This window comes from Manis pentadactyla, chromosome 3 (assembly GCF_030020395.1).
Source record: "Manis pentadactyla isolate mManPen7 chromosome 3, mManPen7.hap1, whole genome shotgun sequence".
NCBI classification, from domain to species: Eukaryota; Metazoa; Chordata; class Mammalia; order Pholidota; family Manidae; genus Manis; species Manis pentadactyla.
The window spans coordinates 98,479,026-98,500,754 of NC_080021.1; the positions used below are offsets into that span (position 1 = coordinate 98,479,026).

A 21,729-nucleotide genomic window follows, 5' to 3' on the forward strand; every position below is an offset into this window, starting at 1 on the left:
GTAGGAAATGATAGGTTTTTCAACATATGGTGTTGGAAATTGAACAGTTACACATCTACACACAATAAATAAATAAACCTTGATCCCTGCTCTACATAAAAAGAATTACCTCCAATTATGAGAGAACTAAATATAAAACTTAAAACTGTAAAACTTCTAGAAGAAAACATGGGAGACAAATTTTGTGACTTTGGGTAGGCAAAAGATTTGTTAGCTTCAACTCTAAAATATGTGATCCAAAAGTTGGTAAATTGGACTTCATAAAAAAAAATTCTTCTCTTTGAGAGAAATCTTTAATTTGAGAGAATGAAGACAAGTCACAGCCTAGGAGAAAACATTTGTAAATTATAGATCTGATAATGATCCTGAAAACTCAACAATAAACAATCCAATTTTTAAAATACTGGACAATAGATTTGAACAGGCATTTCACCAAAGAAGATACACAGATGTCAAATAAACACATGAAAATATTGTCAACATTATTAGTTATTATAGAAATCGAGATTCAGAATACAGTGAGCTAACACTATCCACATATTAGAATGGCTAAAATTAGCAAGACTGACCATATGGAATCATGGTGAGAGAATAAGTATTGATCAGTTGCTCTCACCAATGACAGTAATGAAATATGTTACAGTCACTAGAAAAACAGATTGGCAGTTTTTAAAGAAGTTAAATATACACCTACTATATGATGCAGCCATTCCACTCCCACATGTTTACCCAAGAAAAAAGAAATCATACAATGTCCACACAAAGACATGTACAACCTATGTGTACACTGATAGGAGAATGGATATACAAACTATGGCATATTTGTATAACAGAATCATACTCAGCAATAAAAAAAGAATGAGCTATTGATACAGGCTGTAGCATGTATGAATTACAAAATGATAATGCTGAGTAAAAGAAACCAGACCAAAAAAAGTAACACTGTATGATTCTATTTATATAAAATTCTGGCAAATGGAAACCCAGGTAGAATGACAGAAACCAGATCAGTGGTTACTTAGGGATGAGAGGGGATGGGAGGAAAGGACTACAACAGGGAAGAAAGGAACCTGGGGGGTGATGGGTATGTTCAAGGGCCTGTTTGTGGCAATGGTTTCATGGGTGTATACATTGTATCAAATCTTACCAAATCCTATAGTCCAAGTATATGCAGATCATTGTATGTCACTCTGCCTTAGTAAAGCCAAGAGGAACTCTTCCTAAAGGAGGAGGAGGAGCAGGAAAAAAAGAGAGAACGGGGAAAGGAGGAAAGGGGAGAAGCAAGCAAGGAATTTCAGCTCTCAGAGAAGCAGTCTGGGAGGTTCATTTAGTGATAGGGAAATGAGAATTTCCTTGAAGCTCTTTCCAAAATAATTTCCTAATCTGAGTAAGACTGGCCCTGACTGTGAATATAAACTAAGTGACATTTTCCACTGAAATGTTTGCTCAGATGGTTCCATTGGCCTTTACATTTTACAACTTCTCTGTGATATTTGTGGAACATCAGGGCTCCACCAGTCTACCACCTCAGAAAAAGCTAACCTTTCTGCTCTCAGGATGTTAGATGAAAAGGTGAATGATGACGTCTAGAACTCAGGCCACAGTTGTCATCTGGGACTTATTTTTTAATTAGGAGAAATACCTCCTTACTTTCTACTTACCTCTTGCAGAAAATTCTGCTAACTATGATTTCCAGTAAATATACCTGATTTATGGAAATACAAATTTATAAGACGAGTGAAAGATCTCATTCCTTACCAAAACAGAGTCCCCAAAGGGGTCCTTGAAATAGGAAAGCTCCTTGAGGGCATCTATAATGGATTGGATACATTAAAAAGTTGGCTTTGTACACATTTCAGGAATTTGTCTTAATACCCTCAGACCAGCCTGATCAAGCAAAATGTTTTTGAATTAGCTACTGGCCATTCTTTGGCTTGGCCCCTCTGGTTGTGGGTGTACACCCTGCCTCTCCCCAACTCCCTTGGTGGCCCTTGGGGAGGCTGGGCCTGGACCAGCAGTTTCAAGCTGCGCCCACGTGCTGCCAAGCTGGCCTGCTGGGGCACCTTGAGTACCCCTAGTGGACAGGAGGCCTGCTGCAGAGCCTCTGGGGAGGCAACCTGGGCTCGTGATTGTCCTTCCCTAGGCTGGCAGAGCCCCAGGCCCACACACCCCATGCCATGAGCGACCCCTCTAGTGTTGTGGCTGGACCTAGCACAGCCGCAGTAAGTGTCCCCTCCACAAGCAGCAGGTTGCATGCACAGAGCTGTCCCATCTGGGCCCCAAAGCTGCAGCCCTCTGGGGAGCCAGGCAGAGGGCTGGTGTCCAGCCTGCCACCCTTCGGGAGATGCTACAGTAAGCCCATGCCTTGGGAGGGCACTGGGCCTTCTCTCCTTGCCCTGGAAAGGACACCTGGCCCTTTTGACCCTCAGGTTGGCTGGGAGGCCATTTAAAAAAACAAGCTTTGTGTGTACAAATGACATTTTCTATGCCCACCACTCCCCTTTCCTCAGAGGCTACCAGTCATCATCCTGCTGAGTGTCCTTCCAGGCCTATTTCTATGCAGCCCACATGCATGTGTACCCATGGAACATCTTGTTCTGCATGTGTCTGTTTATAACATCAACAGCACAAAACCCAATATATTCTTGTTTAACTTCTTCCTATCAGTCACCATGCCTTGGGATTCTACCCATTTTAGAACACAGAAGACATCTTTCTTGAACTGCTCCGCAGATATTCCAGTGTGTGGCTCTGGCACAGTTTTCTTGGCCATTCCCTCATTCCCAGGCACTTAGATTGTGTCAGTTCAGGCAGTGCTATGAAGGATGGTCATGTCAATGACTTCTTGCACATGGGTAAGGGTGGATATCCCAGCATTTTAAACCCTTAACACTAGACCTAACCCTGTGAAATACCAGTTGTGCCTATATCTGATTTCAATACCTCCAGTACATACAGAGCTTTTTCATAGAAAATATCTGTGTCTGAAAACCAGTAAGATAAAAGCTTATGAATCTACAAGCAAAGTGGGGGAGTGAAACATTTTTCTTAGATGGCTGTTTTCCACATTTTGGCCATTAAATTGCTGTAGAGACCCACCGAGATAATCGTCCTATTTTTGTATCTTTTGACCATGATTAGCTATGTGTTGTTTCATTTTTCTTGTTTTAAACATTTATCTTAGAGTTGGACAGGAAGCCTGGATTCAAATTTACTTGATTTCTCTGAGCTTCAGTTTCCTTATCTGAAAAATGAGCATAATAATAACTATCAAACAGTTGTGAAGGAATAAAAGGGCAAATTTATGTAAAGTGTTAAGCAAAGCAATTAAAACATAGTATGTAATAATTGATGGATGTTTTTGAATAAACAAACTTGACAATATAAATTGTATCTAAATCTATTTTACTATTTTAAATATTGAGGGTATTTTTAACAAAAGTAATTTCTCAATGTATTAGCATCATTGATACTAATATTTTGTTCTGTGGGTGAGATTGCTGTTTATCCCACCATGTACAACTCCACACACCTTTTTTAGGTTTATGGTAATTGCCTTTAATATTTGGTCTAAGCCATTAGATAATCTCAACATTGTAAAGGGTTTTTAAGGATGATCTGTTCCAACCCCACCCCATTCTCAAGTGCACAGACATTGCCTAACAATTTATTTCCCAGGACAGCTAATTCAACCAGATGAGTGGTGAGACTATTCCTAATTTCCAGAGTTGTATTAACTAATTGTCTTCTATCTTCAAAGTCATTCAGATGATTAAGTTCCAATTATTCAACAACATAACTGGGAAAGACCTGAAAAAAAGCCTTCTTCATGGATTTAGCACACTGAATTTATTGAGCATTTTATGATAGTCATTCTCTAGTCTGGGTGCTGCTGATAGAGATGGACAGAGAGACCATCCCTGCCCTTGTGGACTTTTCAGTCTAGTAAGGGAGACAGTGATACTGTGGAGTTGAGCTGGCATCTAGATTCAGGAGAAGGTAGCATTTCCCTGGCCCTAACTGGGCACTGATCATATTCAACTGATACTGACCGTGTGCTACATAAGTTACTAAACCGGGAGAGAGATTTGTCACAATCCAGGCATTTCTTAATTTGGGCACTGCATAAATAGGCATAAGTAAATAAAGAGATAGTGTGTTGTAATAGAGAGCTAGGGAGCACATCTTTCTAACGCAAGCATTTGTTTCCAAAAATCTTGAGCAAGTAAACATATTCTACAAGCACAGCAATTTTTTAAGAACACACAGTTATACAGACCCATGCACACACATATGCATTTATGCATTCATGCACACACAGCCAAAAGGATGTTTTTTTTTTATAGCTTGCAGCAGGCCTTAGAGATTTAAATACTGAAGCCTTCAGTTTGTACCAATAATTCATATACACTTATATGGGGTGAAAAAAGGTTAATGATGGAATTTTTTTAAAAGTATGTTCCATTGACTATAAATGACAGATCTGACAGTTAAAATGAAAATTGTTCCAGAAGAAACTTTAGTCAAACTAATTATTTGAGACATTATAAGGATGTATAATTATATTCTTCACCTTTTAAAAAAAAGTTTTATTACAAATGTGCTTTTAAAGAACAAGTAGAAATAAAAGCTGTAATTGTTCTTAATTATAGCTAACTGTAATTGCACTCAATTGCAATATGCTGAATATCACCAATGGCTAAAGAAATCCTGGCATACAGACAGTGCACCCACATTCATGAGATGAGGTATAGTTTTATGAATATTCTGTTATCTATAATTTAGCTCTTTTGCTGTTGATTCCATTTCTATTGGTTTGTGGTTTTTGTTTTTGTTTTTTGTGACTGTAGAGATATAATTGTCATCTGTGAATTTGTTGAAGGTTGGAGATTTCACCAGAGGTTGGTTCAAAATTCCCATTGCCACAAAAAAGACATATTGGCAATTGTTAAATGAAAGATTTGGACGTGACCCACCATGGTTGAATACACAAATTTGAATTTTTAGAGGTAGTGATGAATACCACATTTAATTTACCCAGCAGGGCCCAAGAAGCGATCTGGAAAATGTGAAGGATCTAAAATAGCATTAACTACCCCTCTGCAGAGATAGCTCTCAGAGCCATGCTATTTCAAGTGGGTAAATTTAAGGGTGAAGGATGAATGGGAGAAATTCTCTCTCCTTCTCTCTGTGTGCTTGGAACTCAGGCCACATGTGTGCTTCTGCCCAGACATCCAGTGCCCAGCCTGCCTTTGCCATCAGAGGGCTGGGCTGGAGGCCCCGACGTGGCTATTGTATCACAAATACTTAAGCTTCCTGGAGCCCCACTTTACTCATCCGTGACATGGGGGACTAATAGCATCATCCTGTTCCTGCATAAATGGGTAGATTTTTTTTTTAATGAATTTACTCTTAGACAGAAGTGAGTTCTTTAGCTTCAGAAGAAAGGGGCATTTTATGGTATTTACAGCCACTGTTCTGAAAAGTTAAAAAAAAGATTCCCACAAATCACGTCAGAACAACCTGTATTACTTTTCAGTCTCCATGGGTGGCAGGTACAAGCTTTCTACCCCATAGCTGGAGCCAGCTTTGACAGAATTTCTGGTATATTTTTTTTTATAAGAAGCAGGGAGGCCCTCAATGCCTTGGCCTGAGCCCCATTCCCAAATGCAGGTTGGAGGACAGGTCCACATGGAAGGAAGCCCTTTGAGGGGTTGTCCTTTTGGCAAAGGTCACAGCTACACTATTCCCCAATAGGAGTCTCTCTATGCCTTACTTTGGGTGGCACCAAACAATGGCAGAAGTCCTCAGCTCCAGCTGTGCTCCTCAAAGCCCTACAGCACCCCACACCTGGCAGGGCCTGCAGCTCGTGCCTGTGAAGGGGACTCTTAGGCAGTCTGAACAGACCAGGAGTCCAGTAGCTGGTGCAGCAGTCTCCCCATTTTTCCATTAAGTTACTTTGTCCCATATAGAATGTGACTGTGCCTGTCAAAAGCCGCCTTCTCTCTCTTCTCTCCTGCCACTCATCCTCCCTGTGTCTTTGGCCCTCTCCCCTCCCCCCATCTCCTCCCCGCCACCCTCCACTCCAGCCAGAGCCCATCCCAGAACAGTGCATTCAATCTACAAGCTCCCACAGCTCTCTCAGGCTGGGCAGGGGCTTTTGTACTTTAGATTCTTGGAAAGTGCAGCATCTCTAAGACAAAATGTCCTTCCTCTTGCTGAAGTCTGTTTCATCTGTCATGACTTTGGCTTTGTTATGCTAATGAAGGCTCTCTGGATTTGTGTTCCCAAAACCTCTCTCTGCAGAAGGGGATCATCATAGCATAGGGGCAGATAAAATCTTCTCATCCTGCTGCCTACACCTAGACATTCCTTGGCATAATCGTTGGTCACAAGATGCCTTCCCAACTAGGTAGAGAACCTGGGTAGAGATATCTTATGAGGGAGGGATCTTTGTTTATGGATTCCCATACAATCCCCAACACATAGTAGGATCTGTAGAAATAATTTTTGGGCAAATTAATAAATAAATGCTAATAATAAATGCTAATGAACTCAGTACCAGTACTTGTTGGTTGATGGATTAGGCCATTAGTCAAACATTATGATGCAGGCTGGTATTTGCAAATCCCTCCCTCTTTGATTCAGATATTATCAGGAGTGGGAATGATTTTCCCTCATTAAGAGGACTTATTGGTGATATTATGTCTCTGGGAGTTAACAGAGAAAAATTAGGCATTGCTGCAAACTGGGCCTCCTTTTAAACTGATTTATAAAAGAAAAAAATGTATTTTCAATTAGTGATATTTTCCCTTAAGAAGCCCACTTATGAATTGTCGTAAAGCTTAGAGCACAATAATACAGCAATATTAAATGCAGAGGTCTTTTAGTAATCTGACACCCCACCCCTTGCAGAAGGATAGTATTTGAAGAAAATACACATCTTGGTTTTTTTTTTTTTTTTAAGATGTCTTTTTGTTAACAAAGCTTTAAACACACACCCATACACACACACACACCCATACCCATAGCCTCCCATGCACACTTTTGTTTTTGCTTTCTGTCTCTGAGAGTACAAGATGGTAAGTGAAGTGTAATGTGCCATCTCCAGCCTCTGCGACAGTCATCCAGGGCTGGCTATACTGGCCACTGCAGAAGTCTACAGTGAGCTTTACTGAGCAGGAATTGTTACTAATGGTGGCTCAGGTCCTACTAAATCCCATTATTTCACCATGGTAGACTCAGAGCTCAAGGTAGGTGATGACTCCTAGGCAGACCCGAGTGTGGAGGGAGATGTAGTCCTGTCCCCAGGGCCACCAGCAGTGCTGAGGTCGGGCCTGCTCTTCTCAGGTACATTCCTGAGTTCAGTGTCAAGATGACATTTTTAGAAGAAAAGAAAAGCCCTGAGCACCATCTCGTAATGACGAGGGGACAGCAATGCTTTTGGAACAGTGGCTCCCTCGCAGGTGACAGTGGTGGCCAGTGGTGGCCAGTGGGCTCTGCTGCAAAGCTAATTAGGAGAAAACTTGGGCGGCTTTATTTCGCAGGCACTGGAGCGCCGGAACTCAGAGGTGTGCATCTGTGGCTGCTTTATAAAACATAATCTGAAGATGCCTGGAACCAAACAAAACTTTAGCAAGGACTCCGCATAGGATCCACTTATTCAGAAAGAGGCTGACTAGGTGAGCGATGAAATTAAATTAATCTGAATGCAGCCAGTCCTCTGGCCGCCCGAACTGCATCTGTGCCTGGTACAAGTTGCTAGTTCTAAACACCCCCCAGGAAGTCCCTGTTTCCTGAGGGAATAATGGGCAGAAGTTCCATCTCCCCACGGAGGCAGCCCTCAGCCTGAGCTAAATACCCAAATTGATTTAAAGAGTGCCGCCACCTTGTGACTGAGTTTGTTGACGGGCAGGTGTGGGGAGCTAGTCCCGGACGCAGGCCGTGGCGGGGGTGGCGCGGTCCCTCTTGCGCAGCTGCTGAGCGGCCTGCTGGTGTGAGTGCTTCGCCCAGGAGGGCGTCCGCCTCTCAGGATGTGAAGCATTGCTTGTCGAAACCTGCCGTTTTCTGAGTGACTGGCGGAGTTTAGCTGAGGGTCTCGTCTCCCCTTTGAGCTTCTCAGCAGTTTGAATCTACAGATGCAGACTATCGTTCTTCTAAACCACAGCCGCCCTAGCACTGCCTGCCTGGCGCGGAAGGCACTCAGTGAATCCTAGCTGGCAACAGAGGGTGATGCGGCAGCGGCGAGGGGAGGTGGGCACAGACGGGAAGGGGGCAGGCGTGGTCGTGTTTCATGTGTTCACATCTTCACCCAGGCTCCTACAGAAAATTATAGCCCCCTCCCTTCCCCATCTTCCTCATAACTTACCCTAGGTTTGGTAGCCATAAATAGTCATTTGTTCATGTGTTTGTCTCTCTCCCCCTTCCAGATTGTAAAGCTCCTAACAGTGGGGTCGTTTTTTACTGCCGTTCTCTACTGTAGCACAGAACCCAGAACCGATGAATAAATAGCTAGATCTAGATCTGTCTAGAGTGTCTCCATTGCTTGTGTAACTGATGATATCAAAACCACGGGCTCTGAAGTCACATGCCTGGGCTCAACTCCTGGCTCTGTCACTAGCTGTGTGGCCTTGGGAAGGTACTTAACATTTTTGAGTGTCATTTTCCTCATCTCTATTGTGATTTAATCACAATGACAACTTCGTGAGGCTTTTATATGGATGAAGTGAATAAACACACGTAAATGGCCTTGTATAGTATCTGGTATTAAATAAGAGTCCAATAATTGTGAGCTCGTGTGTGTGTAACTATAGATTTCACCATATGGGAATAATTGCTTGTGTCTATTTACAGACATACACATGCGTGCACACACACACACTGATATTTAAATCATACGAGTGAAAATTGAGAAGCAGTAAAAGTGAGAGAGAAGAAATAAAGATGCACCAAAAGAGAACATAAAGACAGATAAATGATTGGAAAGTTGGATTAAGAAGAAGAAGCAGTGATTTTGGGTTTCTTTACCAAGAAACTTCAGTCTCTAAGGTGTTTCAGATTTCTCTGAGCTAAGGTTCACCATACAAGAAAAAAGTTACCTGCCCTAAATTAATATATGGATTTGTAATGAGCTCACACTTATTGGACTCTTACTTTAAGCTAATTTTCCTGGCTGTGTATTATTTGGAAATAGACCCAAACTTTAAAGTTTGCTACATGCACCCTTAGTTAAAATAAAGAAAGCCTCGCTCCTTCTATGACCAGAACATGAAATCATTTGCAGCAGAAGCAATAAAATTAAAATGTATTTTAACATTTTTTTAAAGTCTTTGTACTTTTGGAAGAATCAAAGTTACCATCAGAGAGAAACATTCCAGGTCTTAAAAATATTTACCATGCTGCCACACAATTAGCATGGGGGCTCATGTCCTGTTTTATAGTTGCCAGCTAATTTTGGAAACTGGCTAGCTGCACAGAAATAGATGGTGTGCTCTTGCTTCAACACTTCCTAAAAAAAGAACTGTTTGCACAGTTCAGGAATGGGAAGGGATAGGAGATGATGAGGAAAAGCACTATTTCAGACAGCTGGTAAAAGCTGGCATCACTCCGCACTGGCGAATGTTCTACACATGTAAAAGTTTTTTTTAAGGGATGCTACATAATCTACAAAAACTATATAATAAACACAGGATACTTACTTGTCTTCTTTTGAAAGGTACTTGTCTTGTTTTTTTCCTTTGATAAAATTGAATTTATAGCACAGCTTCAAATTTGCAGAGAGCTTTTCCTGTTTGTTCACATTGATGATTGATCCAACAACTCTAGATCAAAAGACAGCATTATTATTACATTCTGGGACTTAGAGACCCCAGAAGGCAGAAGCAACTGCCCAAGGATATGCAACCTATCAGAAACACACCCTTCATCATTTCAGTCTACTTCTTAGCCCCTAGGGCAACTCCATTTCTCAAAACATATCATTTCTTTTTGTCATTTTTTTCATCATTTCATTCAATTTTTAGCATTCTGCTCTCTTCTTGAATCAGATGCTCTTAGTAATGGTAACTAAAAAGGAAATTAGTGCTATTAAACTCCAAATATTGCTCTAATACAACAGGCATTTTTAAAAACAAATTTGAGAGACTGAAATTACCTGAAAGTAGAAAATATCTCATGGTTCACTCATACTTATTGAGTGTTTGGTATATGCCAGGTACGTGAGCATTCAAAATTTTGAATCAGATGAAGTCTTTGACTTAGAGGGTCTTTCAGTAGTGAAAAATTCCAAAATATCCACCACTTCACACTTAATATAATATCCTTTCTTGGAATGTAACCACTTGGATAGAAGGGTGCTGAATGTATTCTGTTTTCTTTTAATATGTTGATAAGGATGATTTATGCTTAGAAAATAATGTTAATAATGGACATTGTGACCTATACAAGTCCACTGAAAAAAGCATGGGACCCTCTTTTTTTAATAGACTTTTTTTAGAGCAATTTTAGATTCACAGCAAAATTACGGAGAAGGTACAGATTTCCCATTAACTGCCTGTCCTCAGACACACACAACCTCCCCCGTCATTAACATCCCACCAAGATGGGACATTTCTTACAACTGATGAACCTACACTGACAAATCATTACCCGGGCTCCATAGTTTACATTAGGGGAGTCAGTCACTCTTGGTGGTGTCCATTCTGTGGGCTTGGACAAATGTATAAGGACATGTATCCACCATTACAGTACCATACAGAGCACCTTCATCACCCTTAGCATTTTATGTATGGCATCTTCTATGGGCTTATGAAGGAGCATTATCTAGATGAAGCATACATATTATGCTGTTTATTTTCTCATGGGTTTCTTTACCAAAGTTATAAATTCATGAAAATGTGAATAATTCAGATTATTTCCTAGCAATAGTGAGCATGTAAAAATAACCAAGTCATTGTTTTCTAAGTGCTGGTGTCCCGCTGATCTTGAAAACAGTGCTTGTTTGCTGAGTGCTAGCTGCACTGCTGCAGTCAGGTACAGTGTCTCTGCAGTTTTTCCTAAACCATGGTATCATCAGGTTTTTAGGTGGCATCTCATAATTTAAGCCACTCTCATCCAGGTATTCATGTTCACCAAAAATCACTTTTCATATGCAGCAGCAATTATAATTCTAATGTAAATTTTTGAATACAGCGTTGTTTAAAACATAATTTTCCCCCTGCTACTACTTATGATGTGGAGAGCATAAATTTTTTGCCAGCACCTGTCTTTTGTTGTAAAGGTAAGGCCACCACCACCTTGAGTACTGATCCCCTGAATGGAGTTATGCCCTGTCTTTCACAAAGAAACCACACCCATAATTCACCATCTAGGAATGTCTAGTTCATTTTTTAAGAGGAACAAGAACTTAAGGACACTTGTAAAAGCATGTCTTTCTTCCCCCAGTATTTCCAGTTGTCTTGTCCCTAGACCTAATTCAACATCAGTTTTTCTTAAGCTCCTTGTCACTTTTAATCTTTCTAAAGAACTCGACTTAGTTTTTGAAGAAACAAGAACTTTTCCCACACTCCTTTTTCATTGGTTGAATACCATATTTAAATACATTTAAAAATTAGAATATGTATCCCTAACATACATAGGTCAGGAACAAACACACCACAGTTCTGGTGCGCACACAGGCAGAGGCGGCGGGACCCAGAGTGAGGGCCGGCCGAGGCGCTGCCGTTCCTGGGGTTGGAGAATGCTGGTTGATCCAGTGCGGTCTTGAAACAGAAGTCACTATAGCTGCTTCATTTCTATTGCTCTATTGCAGTGGTTCTCTGCTGAGGGCAATTTCATGCCCAGGGGACATTTGGCAAGGTCTGGTGGCATTTGGATTGTCACAAAGGTGGGGGGTGGCATATGGCTGGCAAGGAGGCACTAAACATCCTATGATACCCAGGACAGCCCCTCACAATAAAGAAGTGTCTGGCCCCAAATACCATACCAGCACAAGGTCAAAAACGCTGCACTACTGTGATTTAAGTGGATTTATTATATGTTCAACATAGTTTTTTTTAAACCTGGGGACTCATAATATTAAAATGCATATATTCTGGAAAGTACGAATAAAGAGTTAAAAAATTAGAAAAAAGAGAAGGTGGTTGTGCATTAGCCTTAGGATGCTGCTTGCTTCTAACCCACAAAGGCAACAGGAAGGTCAGAAAAGGTCATTAATTCATTCCTTACAAACTGAACAAGAATTTATTGAGTACTCCCATATGTTGCTCTCAAGTAACAAAATGAGAAATAACATATTAGAATTTTAAAAATATTTCTGTTGTGATAAATGTTGTAAGGGGAGGGGGTAGCCACAGTTCCAGATTCAGTTTGGAAAGAGAAATTCCTTTTACAGGCACCGAATTCTTAGACAAAATGAGTCCATGGGAAGCATTCAACAATATAGTGGAAAAGCTTTCAACTGTAGTCTTCGCTAAAGAAATTAAAACTTTCTTTCAAAAGCCAGTTTCTATAGCAATAAAAGCTAGAGGTTTAATGGTGTATGGTTATTTTGGAAAGGACATTTCTATAGGACCTGAATTTATCATCACTTATTTATGTAAGGCAGTACAGCTCTGTGGGAACCAGTGAGTCCCTGCAGGGCCCAGTTAACTTGCAGACAATAGGTGGGAGGGAATGCTGAGAGGCTGGAAGGGTGAGAGGTTCATGGGGCAGGAAGTCCTTTATTTGTATTGGCAAGATGAGCACGGACAATGTGACATTAAAGCTGAGATTCCCACCCCAGGGTTGAAGCCTTAGTTTTGGGAGTTCATGAACCGCCTATGAGTGTATGTCATGTGTTGTGTGTATATGTATGGCATGAGTATTTATTTTTTCCTTCATTAGGTGTTCATATCTTTAATGAGATTCTTAAGGAGCTTATATGACCCAAAGAAGATTATGCACTACTGTTATTAAGAATCATACCTTCAATCCCTCAGTCTAAAGTTGACCCCACCTCCATTTTTAAAATATCTCAACCTGAAGCCTCCATCACCTCCTCTTGCTCCTTGATACTCATTATTTCCAAGAATACATCACTGATTGAAAGATAAGATATGGCAATTAGGAAAAAGTTAGTTTTGAAATGTGTCTCTGGTCGCTGTTAGTAAGATGCGAGAACACCTTCAGTTAGCAACTTTTATGCCATTTGAATAATCATAACATCTGCCTTCTATGGTCCCACCTGGTAGGACATTATAACAAAGAAATGAAAAACAGCAATATGCTACTAAAAGAACTGGATTTTGTGCTATATGTGTTCCTTCATAAACTTCAGTTAACAGAGGTGATCAACACAAAAACACATCCTCACAGGAATTTGTTCCTAAATGAGTCTTGGAAAGAATACAGGTGCTTTGTTTAACTGGAAAATGCCTATAAGGTGTTTGGGATTTTTTTCATCACCTATTTTCCTTCTGTATGTTGTATACTTTCAAATGTTAATGTCTTAAACTCAGTTAAGTTCTACCACCAGAAAGCAGAGACAGATTTTGCATGTGTGTAAAATTTGCTTTGAAAGTAGCCATTGAAACATTTATAGGGATTAATCAGAAATGTGATTAGTCAATTTTAAATTTCTAAACAGCTGCATAGGCAGTATCTTCTTCACACATAGGATACTGCAGGGCCTTGGCTCATTATATTGTGGTTTCATTAAACAAAATTTTTATAATTTACCAAAATAAGCTAATAATACTTATCTTCTTTTATTCCTCCAGAGAGACCACCACAGAGTTAGCCGGAAGTCTACCAAGGTAAGCAGGCTGGTTTTGCTTGTTCTGTGCATGATTTCTGATGCACCATGAAAGAAATACCCTGGCCTCTTTGAAAGGCCTTCTTCATTTTCTCTCCCTCATGTCCAACTGTAAGACCTCATATTTCACTATGCAAGTGCCAAACTGGTGTATGAGTCACATATAAGTGATGTAGCCAAGAAGTAATGAGGGTCATGTCCATATAGGATTTAGAGAAATCATTCTCGTTCCTTTGAGGTTATATCATATATCTGGAGATGCCTATATAAGCTGTAGTCTTCACAGGAACCGTAAACATGCGGTTTCCTGCCTTATATCTCAGAAATTAGCAATCCGAAGACACATGGAATTGAGTTTTTCCTCAGTATGTCCACTATTGATTTTGCATTCAGGGGTTTATAGATTTATCAAAGAATCCTGAGCTTCCCTAAAGAACTTACATCATAGTGCTGATCGTGATGGAAGTACATTTGTTATGTCTTATTGTCGCTGAAATAAGTACTTAGCAATACTATCTCACTAGGAAAAGAAACCATGTATAAACTGATCAAGGTATTTCATCTGTTTTTCATATGTTATGTCACTACATGAAATAAGATATGATTAACGGGATGCAAATTATAGACAACTAGCCATCAGAAATAATCATCACTATTAATTAGTAGAAAGAAAAAAAGGGAGTGGGAATATTTTAAGAGACATTTTTCTGGACTTTGCATGCAACATCCGGCATCTTGTCCTAGTCTGAAGGTGCTCGATGCCCATTCATGAATGAATGAGGCCTAGGGTATTGCTGGGGAGCTGGCGGAAATGGAAGAGGCTCTCAAGAACAAGAAAAGAAACACAAACAGAATGTTTTACTGAGGGGGGGAGGGGGGAGTACATATCGTTACCGTCTGTTACAAGAAATGAGCATGTTTGGTTGCTTTTTTATGTAAAGAAAATCTTTGGATATTAGATCATGATTAATATTGCCAAAAAACTGTTTACTGTGATCCAAATATTTAAATTACTATATGTCTTAATTCTCTGAGTAATGTCCCAACGAAACATTTCAACAGTGTGCCAGTTGACAGGATCAGAAGCATATGTGTGTCCTGGTATGTGCATCCACACTGAGTTTGTCATTGTGCTTTCATTCTGAAGAAAGCCCCCCGTGAAGACCTATGCATCCTTCCTGTTCCGGGAGAGAGAGTTGTGTATCTGCCCATGTTTGTGGCCAAGAAGTTAATCCCAAAATAATGGAATGAAAAATGACTTTCAAATTTTCTAGAATGACTAAGGAGCAGACCACCCCTGCACTGTCAGATGAGATCCAAGCAGAGCTATAATCATGCAGATAAACATTACTGAGATGTCTGAGAAATCTGACTCACACCCTGAATTCTATTACATGGCATTATATTGTAAATACCAAGGAGCAGCACCCAGTATTCACAATAAGTGAGCTTCTGTTATGGCTGGTTTATTACTCAGAGAGAATCTGATCTCTCCCAGAATTTGGTGGGAAATATTTTAGTTATGAACCTACTTTTTTATGATTTTCATTATTCTAATGTCGCATCATGTTAAAAAGAAGCATGACAACAATCCCATCCTAACAGCAATTTGCAGTCATTATAACGCATGGCAATGAGGAAGCCATCAGTTCCTCCTCAGTTATGTTTCTTGCAGGAGCCCCAGGTGTTCTGACCTTCTCCAGGGTAGGCTGGGACATATCCATTGACAAATATTTCCCTTCCACATATTGCAAAATAATGTAATAATTTGGTGATGAATACTTCTCTCGGCATCCAGTTTCTCTTGTCAGCATCTGTTTGTTTGTACAGTCTTGTAGAATCCCATCAGTTATTCAGCTTTCAGCCTTGTTTCAAGTTTCTTCAGCCTGTCACTGGGAGAGTGCAAATGAGCCCTGGAATACCTCGGTGCTACTTACAACAAGGCACCTGTAGTTATTTTGTTTGTTTGTCGGCTAATGCTTAGTGGAACATGACACTTAGGGGTGTTTATCCTTTTTGTCGTAAAGGCATACTTATGCTGCGACATGTAGAGAAACTGGAAAAGCCAGGCAACTGCTAACTAGTGACTATTAGGCTGGGAAGGAAGACAGTGGCATTTTATAGCACTTTGAGGGTTTGGTTTTCATTGGCTTTGACCATCTTGGAATTTTCTGAAAGGTCATTTGCACATATTGCACAAGGGTGGAGTATTTCAACTTTAACTGCCTTACATGGCATTAATTGAAAGTAGCTGGCCTCTGGTTGATAATATTCTGCAGAGCAGTCGATTGTGTCTTGGCAGTTAAGAATGCTTTGAAGTTGAAATGAATTATGTGCACAGGTGCTTGAACAGGTACCAGGTTGGTGTTTCATTACTAATTTTGACCCAAATGTGTTTTTGGATTCTTGCCATTGCTAAAATTAAGGCCTAGTAATAATATGTCTCCAGAAAAAAATTAGATCATACGAGCAACATGCGCTAAGCATTGTAATTATATTATAAATATTAAACTCAATGATCGTGTTGGGATTAAAACGAATATTTAAACTGGCTGCATGTACTACTGTCCTCTCCATCTTCAAGTGTCCTGGACCTGGGGTGTATTGCTCCATTTCTTAAACTGTGAAAATGATTATTTTTAATCTTACATGTAACTTCTTGTTTTTATTTTGCTGTAGCAAAGTACAGCTTAACAATAGGAGCAACTTGTTTTACTCATTACAAGTGCACCTTTCAATATCTGTTTTAATGGCAAAAGGTGTTAGTTTATGTAGATGTGATTTAATTAAATCACAGCAAAACCCGTTTTCCACATAGAATGGAGGCATTAAATTGGTTACGATGAGCTGGGGTTTTAGTATAAATGATGCCTGTACAGAGATAATGATTCATTTTGGTTAGCAGAATAAAGGCATAAACTAGGTTAATTTTAACATATTTTACTGTAATCTTGTGCTATTAGTAGCTGTTTTTGAAAGAGAGAGCACATTTGAATCCCTTGTTAAGATAGTCCACTGTTTCTCAATATAAACTAAACAGTATGGAAAATAAGTGATTTAAGAGACCTGAATAGAAGCATCTTAAGTACTACAGTAGAGACTCACAAGTTCGTTCTTATAGTGCAACATCCAGAAGCTGGGATGCTCTTTGAGAAATATGAAATGTGGGCAAATGAAGCTTAAAATAATTATGTATATAAATCAGCCACCATCTTTTACAAGATTTTAGCATAAACCATTGGAGGCAGGGGCCAAAGGTTTAAAGTAAAGTAATGAAAAAAGAACTTAGACTTTTGCTTGTATTTTAACCCAGTAACTTGGTCATTTTTCTATGTCTTTTTTGAGGGGTTTAGGGAACAAAAGTAGTCACTGTGTTGTAATGAAGCCCCAGTTCCTAGAACACCAGCACATACTATAGGATTATCATTTGAAGTCCACTGCCTGTTTGTGTGGTTATCAGGGATAAAAGGCACAACGTTGCAGTGGTTGTACATGGTACATTGTGGTGCAGTAAGGGGAAAAGGGGGCCAAGAGAACCCAGGTAAGGTCTGCCCCCCATTCACCATTTGCAGCTCTAGAGGGGTTTCAGTTAAATGCTCAGTGCCCTGTGGAGGGCTTTGGTCAGTAAGAGAATCTCATAGTATTCACTGTCCTCAGTACAAAATGCTATCTTCTAAAAGACCTTCAGGATCTCAAAGATAAAAATGTTGGTGACACCAAAAGCAAAGGCAACACAAGCAAAAATAAACAAGTGGGACTACATCAAACTGAAAAAACCTTCTGCACAGCAAAGGACACCATCAGCAAAATGAAAAGGCAGCCTATGGAATGGAAGAAAATACTTGCATGTCATATATTAAGGGCTTAATATCCAAAATATATAAAGAACTCACACAACTCAATAACAAAAATACAAATAGTCCAATTTTAAAATGGGCAGAGGACCAAAATAGACATTTTTTCAAAAAAGACATACAGATGGCCAACAGGCTCATGAAAACATCAGCATCACTAGTCAGGGAGATGTAAATCAAAACCAGAATGAAATATCTCCTCACACCTGCTGGAATGGCTGTGACCAAAAAACAGGAGATAACAAATGTTGGGAGGATATGGAGAAGAAAAGAACCCTCCTACATGGTTAGTGGGAATGTAAACTGATGCAGCCAGCATAGAAAAGAGTATGAAGATTCCTCAGGAAATTTAAAATGAACTACCATATTATCTGGCAATCCCACTTCTGGGTATATAAACAAAGGAAATGGAAACAGAATATGGAAGAGGTATCTGCATTCCTCTATTCATTGTAGCATGACATACAATAGTCAAAACACGGAAACAAAACAAGGTAAGCGCCCATCAGCAGATGAAGGGATAGGGAAGATGTAGTACATATTATTCAGCCATGAGAAGGAAGGAATCCTGCCATTTGCAAAAGCATGGGTGGACCTGGAGGGCATTGTGCTAAATGAAGTAAGCCAGACGGAAAGACAACTAGTGCATAGTATCACTTGTATGTAGACTCTTTAAAAAAGTCAAACTCATAGGAATAGAGAAGAAAAGTGGTTGCCAAGATCTGGGGATTGAGAGGAATAGGGAAAAAAAAAAGTTGGTACTTTTTGGCCAAACTCAATGTTTCCTGACTTCCTTATAATTCCTGAGAAAGAGTCATTCCTGCAACTTTCCTGGGACCCACTGGTATAGTTTAATATTTACAAAATTTATCATTTATTCATTAATTCAACCAAGGTGCATCAAGGACTAGTATGTCAAGGGTAGTTGTAGGCTCTGCGGTAGAAACAATCAGAACATTACCTCTTCCCCTAAGCAATCTAGGTAGCAGCTGCATATACTCCCAGTACCAGGTGGAAAGTGTTTAATGCCATAAGAAAGGTGGAAAGGCATATAAGTGAACAATAGGCACTAAGGGATTTCAGCAGCAAGACGGGCCACTTCTGACTAGAGGAAGCAAGGACAACATCATGAATCAACTTTCTGAGCAGCACTTGAGCACGTGGGTCAGGTTTGAGCATGTGGCAGGGTAGGGGGCTGTGTACTCCACACAGAAGGAGCACCGTCCCTGAGGCCCAGGGGAGGTGGGCTGGGACTGCACGCAGGAAACAGGAAGTGGTGCCATCCTGTTGGATGGAGCACAGAGGTGGGAAGAGGAGCTTGTTGATGTGAAGGGTTTAGACACCAATCAGAGGTGCTTTTGTTCTCTTTGATGCTATTTATCCAGGGAATGTTCTAAGCAGTTCCTTAAGAAGAGTCATCTGGGTGAATCAATAGAATGGATTTGGGGTAAGACAAAAGAAATGAAGTTCTCCACATAGGACTCCATGGTATCCCAGACTTTACAACTCCCAGAGCCCTCTCTCTCTGATTCATTACTTGGCTAGCAAGAAACAAGCCCTCTGGCCTAACCGATTGGTTTCTAAACCTTACACTGCTCAATTTCCTCCTCCTAGCATTCAACCATCATACTACACACTGACTCTGAGGCTGTAATTCAGTTGAAAAAATGTATTCTCACTCCCGTTCTTCCCTGAACCCCACCTCCTGACCTTTTCCAATGCATCCCCATTCATACAATTCTCTCTGTGAATACTTTCCTGCACAAACCTTTCCTGTACAAAGCTTTGTCTTAACAATATCCTTCTTCATTATTTTTCTCAGGTTGAATCCATTTAAAAGACACTGAACTTATATCAGGCTGTAAAATGCAGATTGAGTTTATAGCTGTAGTTCAAGAGGTGAGAGAAGGCCCAAGGCTAATTCAGTACCCCAGTACATTCTCTTTCTCTTCTGCCATACTCAGCATTTTAGGTGTGGTGTACCTCGTGCCTGCAACATGACTGCAACAGCTCCAGCCTTTATGTGGGAACATGACCACATCTAGGGAAGAAGGGCATTTATTCTCATATATCTCTGTTTTAAGGAACAATTTCTTGCCCATGCCTAAGCTCTTAGGGAGGGAAAATTGGGTTTCTGCTATGTGCAGCTTTTATAACAGGAGGTATATTCTGCCGTGAAGGAGGAATGTAAGGGTCATGGTAGGGGGGAAATGGTTTGTATGTACTTAGGAGGGTACCTGCCACAAGCAGCCTTCTTCCCTCATTTTTAATTCAGCCTATTCCAGCTAAGATTCTGAACCTTTCATTCCACTAAGCTAGCGTGGAACAAAGTCAGTAGCAGCCTCCTTCTAGCTAAACCCAGCGGCAATTTAGCTCTTATTTGGCCTGTTGGCTGCATTGAAGATGGGGACTTCTTCCTTCTCCATGAAATGCTTTCTTGGCTTCCGGGACAGCACACTCTCCCAGTTTTCTTCCTCCCCTTCTGACTCTCCCTTCCCAGCCTTCCTGCCTGTTCTTCCTGCCCTGTTGACTCTCCATGGTAAGGTACCCATCCTTGGCCATTTCTCTCATCACTCGTACGGAGGATGTGGAGAGAGATTTAATCTAGTTCCGTGGTTTTCAAGGTCATCTTTATGCAGTTAGTTCTCAGTTTATATTCCAGCCACAACTTCTCTCTTGAGCTTCAAATCTGAATACTCAGCTGCCAATTTAACATCTCTACTTAGATATATAATCTTGATGTCGTCCAGAGAGAACTCTTGAATCCTACCCCCTAGAAACCTACCCCCTTCATTCCACCTGACCCCCATACACACAACTGCTCAAATGAGAAAACTGGAGTCATTTATATTGCCTTTCTTTTTCTCACACTTAGTAGACCATCTATTAACAAAACCTATTGGCTCAGCCTCCAAGATTTTTCTTTAATTTGTTCAATTTCTCCTTCTCTTCCTAAACAGCATAAACTCCCAACTACACTATTAAAATGTCCCCAACTGGTTTCCAGTTTACTCTTAAAATTCATTCTCACATCACAGCCCAAATGATCTTTAAAAATCATCAATCAACCATATTGTTTTTTGCTTCAAACTGGGCAGTGGTTTCCTATTGCTTGCAATAAACTCAAAACAGTGTACTTTGCTTTCCAAAGGCCTCTGGGAGCTGCTTCTCTCTACCTCTCCCTTCCCTCTCCTTTACTTTGTTCCTGACACACTGGCCTTTCTTCCCTCCTACTTCCTCAGCCCACCTCCGACTTCCTATGCTGAGTAACCCCCCAGCACAGTTATGTCATGCTACCATATGGCATTGTCCACACACACCTGTAGTTAACTGCTCACTTGCTGTCCATTTATCTATTAGCTGTCCCCCTTCTTTCTTTCCCAGACACTGTCTCCTTTGCCTTTCTTGTTCATTCTTCCCATTGCAGGATGCAGACCAGAGCTGGCAGTCAATAGATATTTGTTGAATGACTGTGGGAGCCCCCAATTTACAGATCACAGCATTGAGGTTTGGTCTCCAGGTCTTTGCCTTCTTCCTCCTTCTACTTGGAAATCCCCTGTCATCTCTCTGTTCTTTTTCTCCTTTCAAAGCTATCTCCCATTTATTCTTCTAGATGAGGGTTAGAAAATCGTAGCCCACAGACCAAATCCAGCCTGTGGGCTGTTCTTTTTTTTTCTTTTTCTTTTTTTTTTATCATTAATCTATAATTACATGAAGAACATTATGTTTATTAGGCTCTCCCCTACCCCAAGTCCCCCCCACAAACCCCATTACAGTCACACAGTCACTGTCCATCAGCATAGTAAGATGTTGTAGAATCACTACTTGTCTTCTCTGTGTTGCAAAGCCCTCCCCTTCCCTCCCACCCCCCACATTATGCACGCTAATCATAATACCCCCTTTATTCTTCCCTGCCCTTATCCCTCCCTACCCTCCCATTCTCCCCAGTCTCTTTCCCTTTAGTAACTGTTAGTCCCTTCTTGGGTTCTGTGATTCTGCTGCTGTTTTGTTCCTTCAGTTTTTCTTTTGTTCTTATACTCCACAGATGAGTGAAATCATTTGGCATTTGTCTTTCTCTGCTTG

At 40.5% G+C, this 21,729-nt stretch overlaps 1 protein-coding gene across 3 annotated transcripts in view; it reads left to right on the forward strand.

Annotated features, from left to right (window-relative positions):
- The window catches only part of CELF2 (CUGBP Elav-like family member 2), a 722,220-nt gene that overhangs the window by 342,288 nt on the left and 358,203 nt on the right, over positions 1 to 21,729 (forward strand). For all 3 annotated transcript variants that reach the window (XM_057498181.1, XM_036908144.2, XM_036908142.2), the window contains one exon: positions 13,758 to 13,793. Coding sequence is in view for 2 of the 3 variants with exons in the window: in XM_036908144.2 (XP_036764039.1) it covers positions 13,758 to 13,793 (36 nt within the window). In the remaining variant the exon portion in view is untranslated. The remainder of the gene's footprint in view (positions 1 to 13,757; positions 13,794 to 21,729) is intronic.